The sequence below is a fragment of the Oncorhynchus masou genome, chromosome 24 (assembly GCF_036934945.1).
Source record: "Oncorhynchus masou masou isolate Uvic2021 chromosome 24, UVic_Omas_1.1, whole genome shotgun sequence".
NCBI classification, from domain to species: Eukaryota; Metazoa; Chordata; class Actinopteri; order Salmoniformes; family Salmonidae; genus Oncorhynchus; species Oncorhynchus masou.
The window spans coordinates 69388523-69409711 of NC_088235.1; the positions used below are offsets into that span (position 1 = coordinate 69388523).

Here is a 21189-nt window from a genome sequence, read left to right on the forward strand (position 1 = left end):
CTTGGATTTAATTATTTCCCTCATCTGACTTTCAAAACGTGCGGCTATAAATCATGGAGCACTAAAATGGAGAGGAAGAAAAAGGTGTTAGTGTTCGAGTAAGTATTACTTCTTTGTTTTTGTATACAGTTGAATAGTATTCTGAAGTTGTAATAAAGTAACACACTTTTAGGCTATAGGACCTACATTGAATTATGTCAAGTATAATTTAATTTGAAATACACAAATATTTATGCGCTCATTTTGTAAATAACATCACTAAACATGGTTTAATGTTCCACCACATAGCTTCAGACTTATGAATTAATGATAACATGGATACACACACATAGCTCTCCCAGGATGATATAGATTTCATCACATGCCAGGTGTACTCAGAGATATTCTCTGTGCGGCCGAATACAAATGAATGGACATTTTATCTTCCCTTTACATGTATTGGACTATACTGTCTCTAATTTTACACATATATGTTCTTGAACTATGACTTTGACACTCATTATAAATACTCCCTAAACATGTATATATGTTTTTTCCCCCAATGTCAAAGTCTGATTACTTTCAGTGGTGACAAACAATTTTTCTGTCAGTTTCTCTATTATGTAGGTGCCATTGTGACTGTGCGTGGCACAAGAGCTTGGCGTATTGTCTCTGTGTGTATGTGTGTGACCTTACCCACTACATTGTACCCTGTTCTCCAGCACTTTCTCTCTCTGTGAAATTAGATCACCTACCATGATCGAAGAATATTACCACAAAAGAAACAAGTACATTTTATCGTCTCTCTCCTTTCCTTTTTTATTGATTGAACATATTTTTCAGAGAATAGTTGTTACGAAAATACCATTTGGGTATGGCACAGATATGCATAGTAGTAATGCAGTCAATAGCACAAGGATAACTATAGCAGTGTTTCCCAACCTTGGTCCTCGAGTACCTCCAACAGTAAACATTTTTGTTGTAGTCCTGGACAAACCCACCTCTTTCAGCTCATTGAGGGCTTGATGAGTATTGTGACAAGTTGAATCAGGTGTGCTTGTCCCTTGTTATAATAAAAATGTGTACTGTTGGTGGTACTCGAGAACCAGGGTTGGGAAACACTGAACTATAGGGTCTACTCTCAAACAGATGGTGATGGGGGAGGGGTTGACATGGTTTCACCCATGTTTCTTCTTTCAGAATTTGTGGAAGCATGATGTGGGATGGATAGAAAAAGTGCAACCTCTACTGTGAGTAACGTTTTGTGTGCGAAAGTTTCTTATTTTCACCTCAATTGTCTTTGGCATGATTAATATGTATAGGCCTATATCTACTGTATGTCTATGACCCTGTTGACCTTCAACTTAGCTACTGTATATGGGGCAGGTTGGGAGATAGACCCTTATATGGATGGGAACAGTTTGCTATTAGGATTTAATTTTCTTTAATTACAATTATTATTATTTTTATTATTAAATGTATAACTAATTCCCTTGAGGACTGACTTAGTTGAAATGAATAGTCTGTAGAGTGTGCAACTGCCATTCTCTACACAAAGTCTAGAAATAAGAAAACTATTTGTGATTCATTTAAATAAATAAATACATGTGCACTCACCAAATACAGTTTTTATTTTTTATTTAAACCAGTAGCATTAGTCACAGACACTGATTTGTTTTAGGGTATAACTTATAACTTTTGTCAGTGTACATGTTACTCTGGTGATATAGAGGTTAACCCATTTGCTGACTTCTGCAACCGTAAAAGCCTTGGGTTCATGCATGTTAACCTTAGAAGCCTCCCCTCTAAGTTTGCTTTATTCACTGCTTTAGCACACTCCGCCAACCCTGATGTCCTAACCGTGTCTGAAGGCCACCAAAGAATTTGACATTTCCATCCCCAACTACAACATTTTCCACCAAGACAGAACTGCTAAAGGGGGCGGAATTGCAATCTACTGTAGAGATAGCCTGCATAGTTCTATCATACTATCCAGGTCTATGCCCAAACAGTTCGAGCTAGATCCATCTCTCCAGAAATAAGTCCCTCACTATTGCCGCTTGTTATAGATACCCTCAGCTCTCAGCTGTGCCCTGGACACCATATGTGAATTGATTGCCCCCCATCTATCTTCAGAGTTTGTACTGCTTGGTGACCTAAATTGGGATATGCTTAACACCCCGGCCATCCTACAATCTAAGCTAGATGCCCTCAATCTCACACAAATTATCAAAAAACCTACCAGGTACAATCGCAAATCCATAAACATGGGCACCCTCATAGATATCATCCTGACCAACTTGCCCTCTAAATACACCTCTGCTGTCTTCAACCAGGATCTCAGCGATCACTGCCTCATTGCCTGCGTCTGTTATGGGTCCGCGGTCAAACGACCACCCCTCATCACTGTCAAATGCTCCCTAAAACACTTCAGCGAGCAGGCCTTTCTAATCAACCTGGCCTGGGTATCCTGGAAGGATATTGACCTCATCCCATCGGTAGAGGATGCCTGGTTGTTTTTTAAAAGTGCTTTCCAGATATAGCCCTTGGTTCACTCCAGACTTGACTGTCCTTGACCAGCACAAAAACACCCTGTGGCACACTGCACTAGTATCAAATAGTCCCCGCAACATGCAACTATTCAGGGAAGTCAGGACCCATACAGAGTCAGTTAGGAAAGCAAAGGCTAGCTTTTTCAAACAGAAATTTGCATCCTGCAGCGCTAATTCTGTAAAGTCCATGGAAAATAAGAGTACCTCCTCCCAGCTGCCAACTGCACTGAGACAAGGAAACACTTTCACCACTGATAAATCCACAATAATCAAGAATATCAATAAGCATTTCTCTATGGCTGGCCATGCTTTCCACCTGGCTACCCCAACCCCGGACAACAGCTCTGCACCTCCCGCAGCTACTGGCCCAAGCCCCCCTCCCCCCTCGCTTTACCTTCACCCAAATCCAGACAGCTGATGTTCTGAAAGAGCTGCAAAATCTGGATCCCTACAAATCAGCTGGGATAGACAATCTGAACCATCTCTTCCTAAAATTATCCACCACCATTGTTGCAACCCCTATTACTAGTCTGATTAACTTCTCTTTCGTATCGTCTGAGATTCTTAAAGATTGAAAAGCGGCCGCGGTCATCCCCCTCTTCAATGGGAGAGACACGCTAGACCCAAACTGTTACAGACCTATATCAATCCTACCCTGCCTTTCTAGAGTCTTCGAAAGTCAAGTGAATAAACAGATCACCGACCATTTCGAATCCCACCGTACCTTCTCCGCTATGCAATCTGGTTTCCAAGCTGGTCATGGGTGCACCTCAGCCACTCTCAAGGTCCTAAACAATATCATAACCAACATCGATAAAAGATAGTACTTGTGCAACCGTCTTCAATGATCTGGCCAAGGCTTTCGACTCTGTCAATCACCGTATTCTTATCGGCAGACTCAACAGCCTTGGTTTCTCTAATGACTGCCTCGCCTGGTTCACTAACTACTTCTCAGATAGAGATCAGTGTGTCAAATCGGAGGGCTTGTTGTCCGGACCTCTGGCAGTCTCTATGGGGGTACCACAGGGTTCAATTTTCGGACCGACTCTTTTCTCTGTATATATCAGTGATGTCGCTCTTGCTGCAGGTGATTCTTTGATCCACCTCTACACAGATGGCACCATTCTGTATACCTCTGGCCCTTCTTTGGACACTGTGTTAACTAACCTCCAGACGAGCTTCAATGCCATACATCTCTCCTTCTGTGGCCTCCAACCACTCTTAAATGCTAGTAAAATTAAATGCATGCTGTTCAACTGATCGCTTTCCGTACCCGCCCGCCTGACTAGCATCACCACTCTGGATGGTTCTAACTTAGAATATGTGGGCAACTATAAATGCCTAGGTGTCTGGCTAGACTGTAAACTCTCCTTCCAGTCTCACATTAAGCATCTCCAATTCAAAGTTAAATCTAGAATCAGCTTCCTATTTCGCAACAAAGCCTCCTTCACTCATGCTGACAAACATACCCTCGTAAAACTGATCCTTGACTTCAGCGATGTCAATTATAAAATAGCTTCCAAAACTCTACTCAACCAATTAGATGCAGTCTATCAAAGTGCCATCCGTTTTGTCAATAAAGCCCCATATACTACCCATCCCTGCGACCTGCATGCTCTCTTTGGCTGGTCCTCGCTACATATTCGTCGCCAAACCCACTGGCTCCAGGTCATCTATAAGTCTTTGCTAGGTGAAAGCCCTGCCTTATCTCAGCTCACTGGTCACTATAGCAGCACCCACCTGTAGCACGTGCTCCAGCAGGTATATTTCACTGGTGATCCAAAAAAAGCCAACTCCTCCTTTGGCCTCCTTTCCTTCCAGTTCTCTGCTGCCAATGACTGGGGTTGTTGGAGCCATATCTCCCTCACTAACTTTAAGCGTCAGCTGTCATAGCAGCTTACTGATCGCTGCCGCTGTACACAGCCCATCTGTAAATAGCCCATCCAACCAACTACCTACCTCATCCCCATATCTGTTTTTCTGCTCTTTTGCATACCAGTATTTCTACTTGCACATCCTCATCTGCACTCATCGCACCGCTTTGCTTTATCTTGGCCAGGTCGCAGTTGTAAATGAGAACTTGCTCTCAACTGGCCAACCTGGTTAAATAAAGGTGAAATAAAATTTAAATAAATATGCATCTTTGGGACCTCAGAGTACATGAATATTGTATTCAGGGAGAAATGGGTTACTCTCCTCATTGAACTTCATTGAACCCATAGTGATAGGAGAGAGTTTGATGGTTAAATTAGCAGCGGTGACCTTAGCCCCTTACACATGTGGAGAGAGGTTGTGGTTTGTAAACCTTTTGAGTGGTTTTCAATACTAAATAATAGTATGTTGATTGTAAATGGAGGCAATATCCTACATTGTTGAGCATGTGTGTAAATCTTCTGACATCACTTGCTTTCCCTATAGATGGCCTCTAATGACCCCAACCCTCTTGACCCCCCTGGGACCCCCCAGCCTGGTGACCTCATTGAGATCTTCAGACCGGCCTATCAGCACTGGGCTCTGTACCTGGGAGATGGTTATATCATCAACTTGACACCTGTTGGTCAGTGAAAGCAGTGTGGACATGAGGGCAAATCCTAGCTTGAGTTAGGATATGTTGTATGTGTGTCGTATTGGTGTTTTATGCATCGTATTGGATCTTACAGAATGTGAACGCTTCAAATGCACTAACTTGCTCAATACGTTTGAGTTTAAAAAAAACACGCATAACAAGTCAACACCCCTTTGTGAATGTATTTAGCATTGTGAAAGGGTGGGATTCACTCAAATCCACATTTATCCATGCAAGTTTGAATGAATTCCAACCACTCAATAACCATAATAATGCTACCCCTTCACACCCATTTAATATTGTCTCCCTCCTGTAGACGAGAGTCAGGCTGCAGCCATCTCCAGTGTGAAGTCAGTGTTCAGTCGAAAGGCAGTGGTCCGAATGCAGCTTCTAAAGGAAGTGGTTGGAGACGACTCATACCGGGTCAACAACAAATACGACGACGACCGCACTCCATTGCCTGTCGATGATATAATTCAGCGATCTCAAGACCTCATTGGCCAGGAGGTGTCTTATGACCTGTTGGGCAGTAACTGCGAGCACTTTGTCACCTTGCTGCGCTACGGGGAGGGGGTATCTGAGCAGGTCTCTCAATCCTTCTTTCACTCTTTCTCGCACTCTTCTTGTCTCTATCTTCCTGTGTATGTCCTGTATTCTCTCTCTCAATGTCTTCGCTGATGCCCAATCCCAAATCGATACCCAGCCACTCCATATAGGTTTCAGTGTCCAGTCATGATTAGATAATAGTTTACCGGTATTATAACTTCTTACAGGGCAGGTAGAGTTTCCACTATATTTCATATACTTACGTATATAATCCTCTCAGATTTACATGCATAAGTGCCTCGGTGACAATTTGGATATTTGGCATTACTCTCTCCTTTTTTTCTAATGTATAAAATGCCATTCTAGCACTCATCACGACTTGAAATCTATATATTGTGGTATAAGCCACTATGTTGTCTCCCTTTCCACCACCATACACTTATAATTTCATGATACTATATTAGATTTATTGTATTCAAGTTAAAATTGTGTTTTTTCCCACGTCCACAGGCCACACGGGCCATTGGAGCTATCAGTTTGGTGACGGCTGCAGCAAGTGCCTTCTCTGTTCTTGGACTGATCAACACACGCTCCAGAAACCGACCCTTCTGAAGCCCCTCAACAACAGCAGCACTGTCCTGTGCCACTGCTGTTCTGGGAAACAATCTTCTTTTGGTTAAGAGGATAGATGGATACTCATCTTTACCCACTGTCATAAAACATGGATGCAATGACCTTTGTAATCATCATTTGTATGAGGCCAAGCAGACAAAGTACTGTATACAGTAGAGATGTTGCCAACATTACAATTACTGCAGTATCTTGCTGGAGATACACATTTGGAGATGTTCAAAGGATTGGTTGTGTGAGAATGAAGTTAGAATGAAATGTAAAATGTAACAAAAGAATAATCAATAAAGAACTGAAATAGTATCGCATCCATTACGAAAGGAGACTGCAGTTAGAGTGCAGTATAACTACAGTATGTTGCAAATACTACAAATTTGCATTGTAACTGCAGTTAGAGTGCAGTATAACTGCAGAATAATAGAGCACTTGAACTGCAGTTATACTGCAATTACTGCATCCAGAATACCACAGTCAACTGCAGTTACTGCACGTTTACTGCAGTTTAAAAAATCTTTATTCTTTATTATGTTGGGTTTGATTCTTCATATAATACAATCTTGTCAAGCACAGACAGTTTAAAACATCATCTAAAATTCTAACGTTGAAAAACTGACAAAACGAATTGAATAATAATCAAAAACAATGTAACGTGAATGTACTTTACATATACAAATTAAAGGCCTACTGTTTTTAGTTACAACAACTCAATAACGTTTCCAGGCGTCAAACTGATATGCCAGTTAGATTTCATGCGCAGAGAAGCCACACGTGTTCCGTTTTAACGAAGGTGGTTGACGATATGCGTCTGTCATATGTAAATCATATTATTCCAAAGGAAACGCACAATTTTCGTCTTAAGTGATCAACAACGCCAGCAAACATGGGGAACAAACTCAAAGTTGGAAAGACCAGAAAATATAATTTCCACCACTTAGCAAAGGAAACAGGTAGGATCTGTCATCTTTCTCCAGACACATCGTGCTATTAGTATTAACGTTAGCCCCATTTAAATGGACCAACTTAACTAGCTAGCTAAAGATACAGAAAGCTACTCTGGCTGTACTGTGTGATTCTGAGTTTGAGAAGATATAATGTACCTAATGTTGCCAACCAGTGATTCGGGTGCACTTGACCCATATACTTAGCCATCAATACTCATTAACATAGCTAGCTAGTAACGTTAGTTTCTAACTGGCTTTTCAGGGTTCTGATACAGTAGTTGAAGCCAGCTGGTTTGTTTTGAAACAGCTAACTTAGCTATGTAGACATTGGCTTGTTATATGTGTTTAATGCTTGCTTTCCACTCCTTCAGGATATCGTTCACGTTCTTCCTTTAAACTTATTCAGTTGAACCATAAATTCCAGTTCCTGCAGAAGTCCAGGGCTCTTGTGGACTTGTGTGCAGCTCCAGGTGGTTGGTGAGTAGCAAGCATCGTCACCTGTAAAGTATTTCAATATACACTCAAACCCTACTGAGTGACAGTCAAGTTGTACTTTAGCAATAGGATTGGGGCGGCAGGTAGCACAGCGGTTAAGACTGTTGGGCCAGTCAATGGTCAATGGGGTCACTGCTTCAAATCCCTGAGCTGACTAGTTGATAAATCTGTCGATGTGCCCTTGAGCAATGCACTTAACCCTAATTGCTCCTGTAGGTCTCTCTGGATAGGAGCATTTGCTAAATAACAAAACATGTTAATCATAGACCTATCATGTCTTCCAATTAATTATTGTTGTTTTTGCTTGCTACTGTATTGTTTATATTTTGTTTACATTCTTTCTCTCGATCATACCTTAGGTTACAGGTGGCGTCCACGTTTATGCCCGTCTCCAGTCTTATTTTTGGTGAGCCAAACCTCCTCTCTTCCACCACTAATATACAGTGCATTCGGAAAGTATTCAGACCCATTGACTTTTTCCATATTTTGTAACATTACGTTTGTAAAATTGGTTAAATAAAATGTTTCCATCAATCTACACACAATATCCCATAATGACAAAGCAAAAATAATTTTTAGCACATAATTTTTAGCATAAGTATTCAGACCCTTTGCTATGAGACTCGAAATTGAGCTCAGGTGCATCCTGTTTCCATTGATCATCCTTGAGATGTTTCTACAACATGATTGGAGTCCACCTGTGGTAAATTCAATTGATTGTACATGATTTTCAAAGGCACGTACCTGCCTATATAGGGTCCCAAAGTTGACAGTGCATGTCAGAGAAAAAACCTAGCCACGAGGTCGAAGGAATTGACCATTGAGCTCTGAGACAGGATTGTGTCGAGGCACAGATCTGGGGAAGGGTACCAAAACATTTCTGCAGCATTGAAGGTCCCCAAGAACACAGTCGCCTCCATCATTCTTAAATGGAAGAAGATTGGAACCACCAAGACTCTTCCAAGAGCTGGACGCCTGGCCAAACTGAGCAATTGGGAGAGAAGGGCCTTGGTCAGGGAGGTGATGAAGAACCCAATGGTCACTCTGACAGAGCTCCAGAGTTCCTCTGTGGAGATGGGAGAACTTTCCTGAAGGACAACCATCTCTGCAGCACTCCATCAATCAGGCCTTTATGGAGGAGTGGCCAGATGGAAGCCACTCCTCAGTAAAAGGCACATGACAGCCCGCTTGGAGTTTGCCAAAAGGCACCAAAATACGCTACGATCATAAGAAACAATATTCTCTGATCTGATGAAACCAAGATTTAATGCTTTGACCTGAATGCCATGCGTCACATCTGGATGAAAACTTGTACCATCCCTACACTGAAGCATGATGGTGGCAGCATCATGGTATGGGGATGTTTTTCAGCTGCAGGGTCTGGGAGACGAGTCAGGATTGAGGGAAAGATGAATGGAGCAAAGTATAAAGATCCTTGATGAAAACCTACTCCAGAGCGCTCAGGTCCTCAGACTGGGGCGAAGATTCACCTTCCAAAAAGACAACAACCGTAAGCACACAGCCAAGACAATGCAGGAGTGGCTTCGGGACAGGTCCCTGAATGTCCTTGAGTGGCCCAGCCAGAGCCTAGACTTGAACCGGATCAAACATTTCTGGAGAGACCTGAAAATAGCTGTGCAGCAACGCTCACCATCCAACCTAACAGAGCTTGAGTGGATCTGCAGAGAAGAATGGGAGAAACTCCCCAAATACAGGTGCGCCAAGCTTGTAGCGTCATGCCCAAGAAGACTCGAGGATGTAATCGCTGCCAAAGGTGCTTCAACAAAGTACTGAGTAAAGGGTCTGAATACTTATGTAAATGTAATATTTCAGTTTTTATTTTTAAGCATTTGCTAACATTTCAAAAAAACAGTTTTTGCTTTGTGATTATGGGATATTGTGTGAAGATTGAGGGGAAAAAACAATTGTATCTATTTTAGAATAAGGCTGTAATGCAAAATGTGTCCATGTTTGACCTCCACAGGACATATTTTCTGAATTGGATCTGGAAGGAGATGCAGAGAGCGAGCTACGGCAGACACAGGTACTACAGAACTAGGACCCCACAGGTACATAGTGCATGGCTGCATTTCAATATACTCAAGTGGCTTCCTCCCCTCATCTCCTTTCCATCATTGCATGAAAGTATTTGATGGGTGTAAGTATCCACCATATTACTTTCACTGATCTTGTGTTTTCCGACCAGTGCATTTGAAGGAGAGGACTCCACTTTAGACTATTGCAATTCATCCATGGAGAGAAAGTGAAGGAAAGTGAGAGAAGAGTGTTGGATGAACCTTTTGTAACACCTTTGTTTTGTCTCCAGCCAAGGGGAAGAAGAGAAAGGCCCAAGAGGAGCTGGGGACGGCCCAGCTGGAGGAGGAAGACGCGGGGATCAAAGGAAGCTGGGGAAGAGGGGGATAGCGACTCGGATGATGTTGACGACAGCAGCGACTCGGATGACGAGAGGTCAGGGCTCATGTCAATTGACTTATTAATGAATAGACTTAGTTTAACGACTTTGCAGGATTCTGATAGCAAACAGCTAGTTACTGGATTTGGCTATTTCAGCCATACACTTTGCTGACAGTTGTAAAAATAAATCAAGCATGCAGCCATGCAATCTCCATAGACAAACATTGCCAGTAGAATGTCCTGACTGAAGAGCTCTGTGGCACCATCTTAGGATAACATCTACCCAACAAGTCAGTTCGTCAAATATCTGCCCTGCTAGAGCTGCCCCGGTCAACTGTAAGTGCTGTTATTGTGAAGTAGAAATGTTTAGGAACAACAACGGCTCAGCCGCAAAGTGGTAGGCCACACAAGCTCAAAGAACGGGACCGCTAAGTGCTGTAGCGCGAAAACATTGTCTGTCCTTGGTTGCAACACTCACTACTAAGTTTCAAACTGCCTCTGGAAGCAACGTCAGCATAATAACTGTTCATCGGGAGCTTCATGAAGTGGGTTTCCGTGGCCGAGCAGCTTCACACAAGCCTAAGATCACAATGCGCAGTGCCAAGCCTCGGCTGGAGTCGTGTAAAGCTCACCGCCATTGGACACTGGAGCAGTGGAAACGTGTTCATCTGGAGTGATGAATCACGCTTCACCACCTGCCAGTCCGACTGACAAATCTGGGTTTGACGGATGCCAGGAGAACGCTACCTGCCTGAATGCATAGTGCCAACTGTGAAGTTTGTTGGAGGAGGGAAAATGGTCTGGGGCTGTCTTTCATGGTTCAGGCTAGGCCCCTTAGTTCTAATGAAGGGAAATCTTAAACGCTACAGCATTGCGGTAGGGTAGCCTAGTGGTTGGAGCGTTGGACTAGTTACCGAAAAGGTTGCAAGTTCAAATCCTCAAGCTGACAAGGTACAAATCTGTCGTTCTGCCCCTGGACAGGCAGTTAACCCACTGTTCCTAGGCCGTCATTGAAAATAAGAATTTGTTCTTAACTGACTTGCCTAGTTAAATAAATAAAGGTAAAATAAAAAATACAAATAAATACAATGACATTCTAGACGATTCTGTGCTTCGAACTTTCTGGCAACAGTTATGAGAACACCCTTTCCTGTTTCAGCATGACAATGCCCCTGTGCACAAAGCGAGGTCCATACAGAAATGTTTTGTTGAGATTGGTGTGGAAGAACATGACTGGCCTGCACAGAGCCCTGACCTCAACCCCATCAAACACCTTCAGGATGAATTGGAACGCGGACTGCAAGCCAAGTCTAATCGCCCAACATCAGTGCCTGACCTCACTAATGCTCGTGGCCAAGATCAGCTAAAAGTGTAAACAACGTGTGGTCTACAGGAACTTCGCTCAGATGTAGAAGGCTAAAGGGCCCGGCAGTATTCAAGGTGATGCCAACGGTGATGACTTCCAGGTGGTGCCAGTGCAGAGCACCAGTGAGTAAAGAAAACATGGCTAGGGGGAGGGCCTTACAGAGTGACTCATAGCTGTTTCGACCAATGGCTAGGTTTAATCTGTTCTGAAGCTTTTGGTAACTGGTGTGCGTGTGTTACCCCAGGCAAGCGTGTTTGCGTCATGAATTCAGATGGTATGGCCCTGGGCTGTCAGATCACCACATCCAAGAAGCGAGAGAGGGACCTGGTAGATGGCTCCTTTCACAGGCAAGATTAGATGATTACTGTGCGTGTGTGTTCACTAATGGCGCTTGCAGGCACACTATATGAATGAACAATAGTAATTTTATTTAGCCATGCCTTGTATTATTTCTGCTTTCAAGTGTGACGGTGTGTGTGATCAGGTTTGTGAGTTCGGAGGACCAGTGCGAGGTGCTTGAGTGGTTCGTGGATGACGAGAAAAAACACAGGAATAAGCCCATCCCCGTCACCAAGGAGATGGTGGAGGAGAACAATGCAAAATGGAAGGAGATCAACGCCAGGCCCATTAAGCAAGTGGCCGAGGCTAAGGCCAGGAAGAAGAGGAGGGTAAGAGAGGGAGCGATGGGGATGGAGAGGGGGAAATTAAGGGATGTATGGTGGAAGGAGAGAGGAAAGGTGAGAAAGGAGGGGAAGTGAATGAAAGGAAGTGAGAGGGGGAAAGAGAAGGGAATTGAGAGGAACCTAGCAGTTAAGAGCATTGGGCCATTAACCTAAAGGCTGCTGGTTCTAATCCCCGAGCCGACTAGGTGCAAAACCTGTCGATGTGCCCTTGAGAAAGGTAAGTCACTCTGGATAAGAGAGTCTGCTAAATGACTAAACATTTAAATGCAAAAGGTGGGAGCAGAGGGAGAAAGGGTGAAAAGGGCAATGTGGGAAGAAAAGGGTAAATAGAGGGAGAGAAGGAAAGTGGAAGAGGGGGGTTGATAGTTGTTTATTCAAGACAAAGATGGAGGATAGGCAGTAATATATGACCTGTTTGTGTGGTGTGACAGATGCTGAAGAAGATGGAATCAGCCAAGAAGGCAGAGGCGGTGGTCAGCACAGTGGACATTGGTGAAAGGGAGAAGATGGCTCAGCTCAAGAGGTACGACCACCATTTTAAAGAGCTCAAGAGCTAAAGAGTTTAAATGACCTCAAGAGGTACTCCATTTTAAAGAGCTCAAGAGGTACGACCGCCACCATAAAAACCACATGGACCATAAACATTTTACACTCCTACACCTGTGGCAACGACATGTACCATCAGCAACTTTTACTTTACTATACCTGTGGCAGCCAGCTACATCTCCTCTGGCAGTGACATGTACCACCACCATTTTACATTAGCAAGTGAAGTTCATCCTCTCTCTCTCTCTTTTAGTATCTATAAGGTGGCGGGCGTGGGTAAAGGGAAAAGAGAGGTCAAGTACGTTGTGGCCAAGAAGGGCTCCGGAACCAAGCGGGTGCGTCGGCTGTGCGGCGTCAAGGGGAAGTTCAAAGTGGTGGACGGCCGCATGAAGAAGGACATGTGGGGCATGCAGAGGAAAGATCAACGTGAGAGAGGGGGCAAAAAGTAAGCATTTCACTGTAAGGTGACCTGTTGTATTCGGCGCATGTGACAAATAACATTTGATTTGATTAGAAAAGGGGAGGGAAAGGAAAAGGAGGCAAGGAAAAGACAGAGCAGGAGGAGGTGGATTTAAGGGTGGGAGTGGAGGATGAATGGGGGGAAAGGACGTCCTGGCAGGAAATGAGAAAAGAACACAGCTCTGTTCCCTCCTTTGTTTTTCAAAGGTATTCAGACCCTTTACTCAGTACTTTGTTGAAGCACCTTTGGCAGCGAAATACAGCCTCAAGTCTTCTTGGGTATGATGCTACAAGCTTGGCACACCTGTGTTTAGGAAGTTTCTCCCAGTCTTCTCAGCAGATCCTCTCAAGCTCTGTCAGGTTGGATGAGGAGCGTCGCTACACAACTATTTTCAGATCCCTCCAGAGATGTTCGATCAGGTTGAAGTCCGGGCTCTGGCTGGGCAACTCAAGGGCATTCAAAGACTTGTCCTGAAGCCACTCCTGCATTGTTTTGGCTGTGTGCCTAGTTTCGTTGTCCTGTTGGAAGGTGAACCTTCACCCCAGTCTGAGAACCTGCTCCAGAGCATGCAGGACCCCATTAAGGATCTCTCTGTACTTTGCTCTGTTCATCTTTCCCTCGATACTGACTAGTTTACCATGCCCTACCGGTGAAAAACATCCCCACAGCATGATTCTGCCAATACCATGCTTCACCGTAGGGATGGTGCCAGGTTTCCTCCAGGCGTGGTGCTTGGCATACAGTTCAGTGTTGATTTCATCAGACCAGAGAATCTTGTTTGAGAGTCCTTTAGGCGCTTTTTGGCAAACTCCAAGTGGGCTGTCATGTGCCTTACAGAGGAATGGCTTCCATCTGGCCACTCCTCCATAAAGGCCTGATTGGTGCAGTGCTACAGAGATGGTTGTCCTTCTGGAAGGTTCTCCCATCTCCACAGAAGAACTCTGGAGCTCTGTCAGAGTGACCATCGGGTCCTTGGTCACCTCCCTGATCAAGGCCATTCTCTCTTTTCTTCTGATCAATAGAAACAGGATGCACCTGAGATCAATTTCGAGTCTCATAGCAAAGGGTCTGAATACTTATGTAAATAAGGTATCTGTTTTTAAAACATGTTTTTTGCTTTGTCATGAGGGAAAACATTTATTTAATCAATTTTAGAATAAGGCTGTAACCTAACAACATTATGAAAAAGTTGAGGGTCTTAATACTTTCCGAATGCACTGTATTTCAACCTGAGTGTCAAAAACATTAGGAACACCTGCTCTTTACATGACAAAGACCAGGCTTCCCCAGCTGGTGGGTGGTTTTATTTGTCCCCAAAGTTTTCTGAGCAAAAACAATTGTTGGACACAAAGTGATTTTATTTTACAAAGTCTGTTCCCGTTTATTCTCATGCATAATGGAGAGACAAGATCATATACAAATGGACGCAAGGTTTGCAATGATTATGTCTTTGTCAAACATGTCTGTTTGGGCTTCTTGCAGTCAATTTGCAGTCTACAAATTATTTTTAATTAAGTTCAGGCCCCCCGACCATCCACTCAAGGAACAAATCGTCCTGCAGCTGAATCTAGTTGATGATCTCTGACAGACTGACCAGGTGAATCCAGGTGAAAGCTTTGATCGGTTATTGATGTCACTTGTTAAATCCACTTCAATTCACTTTGTGACAATTGAGACATGGATTGTGGAATGCTTGACACCTTGTAGAGTTCATGTCCCCCCAAAATTGAGGCTGTTTGGAGGGCGAAAGGGCGTGCAACTCAAAATTAGGAATGTGTTCCTAATGTTTTGTACACACAGTGTTCCGTTTAATTTCATCCTTACTGCTCGCTGCAAGTCCCTGCCTCCCATCTACTCATTGGTTTTCACAAGCATTAAAACCCACGTAGGTGCTTGAAAGATGAACGAGGAGAGATTAATCAAAGATAACTAACTAGGATTCCACTTTTATCTGTGGATTAATCATCGGAGTAGAGAAACACACAGTTTTATATGACTCCAGGTCACACAATATAAAATACAAATACAAATATCCAGATAAAAAAGGTCAAATGCACTTAAGCTAAAATAATATCCTACAACAAAATAGTTAGCAACAGCAACCTAGCTAAATGTCAATGAATGTTCCATGTGTGTTTCAACCTGGACCCAAATTAATACAGTTATAGTTGATTTTGGTATTTTAACCTGCGTGTCATTAAAGCATTTGGCGGGGATAGACAATCGAAATGCTTGACGGCCGAGACACCCGCAGCTTGTCTGGCAATGTCAAACTAACAGATGTCTTCAGGTCTCCGGCAAGGTTCTCATCATAAAGCCATGGATCATCAAACCACACTTTTGGTGTCCAACGATGGTCACCAACTTGACAAAAGTGATAGCTCGAACACGCCCAAAACCTCAGTGGGACCAACATCACATGTGCACATGGAGCAGAAGTGCCGATGTCATCACGTCATCCAAAAACGTGGAAAGTGTTATTCGGCTTCCTTGGGATGTCCCTACCCTAAACTCTAACCATTTTAAATGTAACATTTAACTGGCTAGGGTTGTTCCAAGGATCCCAGAAAGCACGAACCGATATAAAATGTTAATGGTCTTGTTCGACATTGCAGTCGACAATGCAGGCGACTGCCAATTGACTGATCTACAAATCACCTTGCACCATAAATAACGACTCATTGTTATTTGTAGCTCTGTTAGTCACAATTTACCCATGATACATCACAATTTTGATTCTCCGAACACGACCTGTGAGTGACAAATATTTGAATAATTCAATGGATGTTTTGTGCACAAAGGAGATGACTAGAGTGTCTTATTAGGAATTCTCTAACCGCTGATTTAACACGTTAGAATCTTTGGCAGTGATTACAGCTGTGAGTCTTTCTGGGTACGTCTCTAAGCGCTTTGCACACCTGGATTGTACAATATTTGCATAATATTATTTTAACAATTCTTCAAGCTCTGTCAAGTTGGTTGTTGATCATTGCTAGACAGCTATTTTCAAGTCTTGCCATAGATTTTTAAGCGGATTTAAGTCCAAACTAATTAGGCCACTTAGGAACATTCAATGTCATCTTTGTAAGCAACTCCAGTGTATATTTGGCCTTGTGTTTTAGGTTATTGTCCTGCAGAAAATTGATTTTTTAACACAACACCTTGCATTCAAGACAAAGTTTCTTTCTTTGACACATTTTTTGCAAACAGGATGCATGTTTTGAATGTTTATATTCTGTACAGGCTTCCTTTTCACTCTGTCATTTAGGTTAGTATTGTGGAGTAACTACAATGTTGTTGATCTGTCATGGAAATTCTTGGCTCAAAGTCAATCTTAAATGAATCATTATTTATTTGTCAGCGCTGGAGAGGTTCCAACCAACTCAATGCACCATAGTACACATGTCAATCAGGAGCTGCGCCTGGGCAGTCCCAACAGTTGTCTTATATACAGCTATACACAGACAAGTTATATTTGCATAATTAATTAATCATTACCGTTTTGTTTCATTCATGTGACCGACCAATACTGTATTCATAATATGTGACAGACCAATACCTCACTAGGCTCCTTCTCTCTAAGCTGAGACCTTAAAACTGAGATGTCTTTTGTTAATTCTCGAAACAAGGTCTGAGCGTATGCCAAATTGCAGCTACTGATAGTGAGGATTTGTTCAGTCAGCCACTTGCATGAACACAGATATTGGTTTATAGAACAGCACATAAATAGAACACAGAAATTAGCACAAACATTAAAATTCCATTACAGATCCATCCTCAGTTTTCTCCTATCATAGCCAATAAACTCTATAACTGTTTTAAAGTCACTATTGTCCTCATGGTGAAATCCCTGAGCGGGTTCCTTCCTGTCCGGCAACTGAGTTAGGAAGGACGCCTGTATCTTTGTAGTGCCTAGGTGTATTAATACACCATCCAAAGTGTAATTAATAACTTCACCATGCTCAAAGGGATATTCAATTTGTGCTTTATTTTTATTTTTATTTTTTACCCATCTACCAATAGGGACCCTTCTTTGCAAGGCATTGGAAAACCTCCCTGGTCTTTGTGGGTGAATCTGTGTTTAAAATTCACTGCTCGATTAAGGGACCTCCCAGATAATTGTATGTGTACAGAGATGAGGTAGTCATTCAAAACAAGTATTTAGGCTTGACATAACAAAGGGGTTGAATAGTTTGCGATCGGTCCAGAGGGATTCCAATCAATGCGGTAGCGAGGTGCGTTGTAAACAGAGGAAGAGTTGGCTTTTTAACTTACAAAAATCAAAATGACATATTTAAATGTTCACAGAATGGTACTCGGCCGGTTCAAGAAAGGGTCCTTACTCAGTTCAGAGCACTTCACTGACAAACCAATGATCCTTTCGAAAATCAACAAATTGTGGCTAAGCTTGGCTTTTGCTCGCGGCTCCGGGAAGTCGTTCACGCACATTTTGGGGAATCCTGTGACATGTACGTTGGAGGAAAACATTCGAAATCTGGACCATTGAATGGTAGCTGAGTTTTTGTCAGGGTGGAACAGCGGCACAATGCTGTGGACAGGACAAAATGGCGGGTAGAACTACGCCCAAATGGTTGTTGGATTTGGAGATGGCCACAGAGCAGAGAAACCCATAGAGGTCGGTAAGAAGGCAGGCAGGGAAAAAAGGAAGAAAGCTCAACATATTAAGAGTATATACGGAGTGCTGCAGAAGGAAATTTAACATAATGAGAGTGAGGATGAATTAACTGCGGTGGCAGGTGGAGTGAAGACTGCCCAGATGGAGCCTCATTCAGATGGTGATGAAGACGATATTGGCCGAGTGGGAGTGAGGTTTTTGGCGAGAATGGATCCTTGTATTCTGGCTGATCCAAATGTGGTGTCAAATTTGGAGAAGAGGTTAAATGTTGGGTCGTGACTCAAATTTTTGCCTTTCTGCAATCCAGAGGGAGCTTGCGCTCCGCACCACACGACTGGGGACAATAACTATGACTTGCTTTCCTCTCCGGTGCAGGACACAGTTGAAAGGAGTGATAACTGGAGTGACGTTAAGTGTAGAGGAGGGTCAACTGAAGTTGTTACAGAACTGTGAGATTCTATCTGGCTTTGGAATGAGAACTATCGGACTAGACCAGGTGCTGTGGGACGACATGATAACTCTCTCACTCCATCTCTGGCAATTTACAGGGATTCTGTAAGGCCTTAAGTTTACTCTCTTGCCTAGCTCTGTGTATATATGATGCTGGATGTGATCTGTATTCCCTGGAAGGGAAGAGGATACCTCCCGGTTTCAGTCCACTAGGGCCCATAGGTTCTCCTCTGGCGGAGGTTGCTCTTGTTGGGAGCAGAACATAACATCTCCATGTCTTTCATGGTACTCCTTCATAAGGTTGATGTGGTATAGCTGTTTAGGTGTTCGTCGAACTGGCTGCTTAACTCTGTAGTTTACAGGGGATACTATTGCAATTACTTCGTATCGACCCCTCCACTGAGTTAAGAACCTATGTTCCTCTGTCGGAATTAAAAGGAGTAGTTTATCTCCTACATTAAAACGTTGGGTCTGTGCAGTCATGCTGTAGGCTCTCTGTTGCGCTTGCTGCACGCTCTCCATGTGTTCCTTCACTTTTGGCCACACCGTAGCCATCTGTTCTCGCATTAGGGTAACATGCTCAATCTGATATCTTTGGACGCGGCTGGGCTTCCCACCCCTCTTTGGCGAGGTCCAGGATCCCTCGGCATGGCATGGCCTCCCATATAACAGCTTGAACGGGGAGAAGCCCATTGACGACTGGGGCACCTCACTAAGAGCAAAAAACATGTTCCAGTTCCTCCCGTTCCATTTCATAGCCTTTTTTAGCTTTAGTCTTTAGTGTTTTATTCAAGCGTTCTCCTAAACCATCTGTCTGAGGATGATATACACTTGTCTATTTTTTAAATCTGGTACAAGACACACAAGTCTTTCATTACCACCAGTATATATTTGTGGCCCCCGGCCAGATCCATGGCTACAAGCTCAAAGGGCGTTTCAGTGATGGGAAGGAGGGTGAGCGGGTTTCTGTAATTGATTGTGGGGGCTTTCTTTGACACTGGTAACATTACTCCTTTACATCACTAGTAATTCGGGTCCAGTAGAATCTACTCATGATGCGCTCTTTAGTTTTTCTACTGCCAAGTGGCCTCCCAACACATGCGAATGCACCATGTACAACTCAGGGTCTCTACAGTATATGCTCTAGGCACCATTAAGAGCTCTAGCACTTCACGCCTTCTCTTAACCACCCAGTACAGTAAGCCCTTCTTTATGCAGTAATCCTTTTTGGGATGCGTTTTCTCTGAGTGTACCAGTGACTGCTTCACATTGCTTATGCATCACCCCCACCTTCATAGTGCAATTGCCTCGGGGAGTAACTAATGTAGCCTGCACCACTGGGTATCTGCACACATCCCCATGGATACAGGAGACATTGATATTTGTTCCTGACACAAATCTCTCTCCTGTACTAAGTGTGACAGAACTAGGGTAATCATACTACCTGAGTCGAGCCTTACATCTGGGTCCTCCTTGGACAATCATGGACGGGGCTCCCTCTGCAGTCCAACACTGTAGGGATATAGTACATGGACGCACGCCCCTTGGACCGGAGGAAGGGTCGATGGGCATAGATTTGTCATTAAGGGGACACTGCCGGGAGGCTGGCCTTCTAGGCAAATTTGCAAAGAAACAGCCATCTCTCAGACTAGCCAATGAAAATAAAGATTGAGATGGGCAAAAGAACACAGACACTGGACAGAGATGTTTTTTTCTTTGCAACTCGGCCTAGAAGGTCGCCTCTTCACTGTTGATGTTGAGACTGGTGTTTTGCGGGTACTATTTAAAGAAGCTGCCAGTTGAGGACTTGTGAGGCGTCTGTTTCTCAAACTAGCCACTAATGTACTTGTCCTCTTGCTCAGTTGTGCACCGGGGCCTCCCACTCCTCTTTCTATTCTGGTTTGAGCCAGTTTGCACTCTTCTGTGAAGGGAGTAGTACACAGCGTTGTATGAGATCTTCAGTTTCTTGGCAATTTGTCGCATGGAATAGCCTTAATTTCTTAGAACAAGAGCAGACTGACGAGTTTCAGAAGAAAGTCCTTTGTTTCTGGCCATTTTGAGCCTGTAATCGAACCAACAAATGCTAACGCTCCAGATACTCAACTAGTCTAAAGAAGGCCAGTTTTATTGCTTCTTTAATCAGGACAACAGTTTTCAAGTGTGCTAACATAATTACAAAAGGGTTTTCTAACGATCGATTAGCCTTTTAAAATGATACACTTGGATTAGCTAACACAACGTGCCATTGGAACACAGGAGTGATGGCTGCGGATAATGGGCCTCGGTATGCCTATGTAGATATTCCCTAAAAAATATGCCATTTCCAGCTACAATAGTCATTTACAACATTAACAATGTCTTCACTGTATTTCTGATCAATTTGATGTTATTTTAATGGACAAAAATGTACCTTTCAAAAACAAGGACATTTCTAAGTGATCCCAAACTTTTGGACGGTAGTGTATGCCCGAGCTCCTTGCACCGGAAAAATAGTATCTCATAGATCTCGGGTGGACGGGTACCTCCTCTGTGCTCCTCTGTGCTGGTTCGGGGTGCTCTCTCGCCTCCTGTTCAGGTCTCCCTGGGGCCTTTCTGGCGTATTCTTTAGACTGGGCTCTAGATGTGCTCACCAGCTCCGCTCTGGCTTGGAACGTCTTTTAGCTAGACCAGTTGATCTGATGTCTTGGGGTTGCCTTGCCCTACCACTCACTGCATCTGGGGTGCGAGGGCTTTGAGACACCTGTCCATAACCAGTTTTTCGATGACTGCATGGGTTCCTTTCTCTGGTTCTAGCCCATGCCTGGTCAGACGTATTAATTGGTACATTTGGGCTCTTACTGACTCGTTGCTATCGAAGGTCCATGTGTGGAAATGCTTTGCCGTGCCCGTGGATTCAGACAGTACCCGGATAAGATTTTGGCCTT

General features: G+C 43.5%; 1 protein-coding gene and 1 pseudogene across 1 annotated transcript; both read left to right on the forward strand.

The window, feature by feature from the left end:
* The first annotated feature begins 1202 nt into the window (after positions 1-1202).
* On the forward strand, positions 1203-6255 carry plaat1 (phospholipase A and acyltransferase 1). The gene is made up of 4 exons (XM_064933166.1): positions 1203-1229; positions 4950-5088; positions 5414-5682; positions 6154-6255. The coding sequence occupies exons 1-4, from the start codon at positions 1203-1205 to the stop codon at positions 6253-6255; spliced, it is 537 nt and encodes a 178-aa protein (XP_064789238.1).
* Positions 6256-8995: 2740 nt separating this feature from the next.
* LOC135511424 (pre-rRNA 2'-O-ribose RNA methyltransferase FTSJ3-like) lies at positions 8996-13345 on the forward strand (annotated as a pseudogene).
* The last annotated feature ends 7844 nt before the right edge of the window (positions 13346-21189 follow it).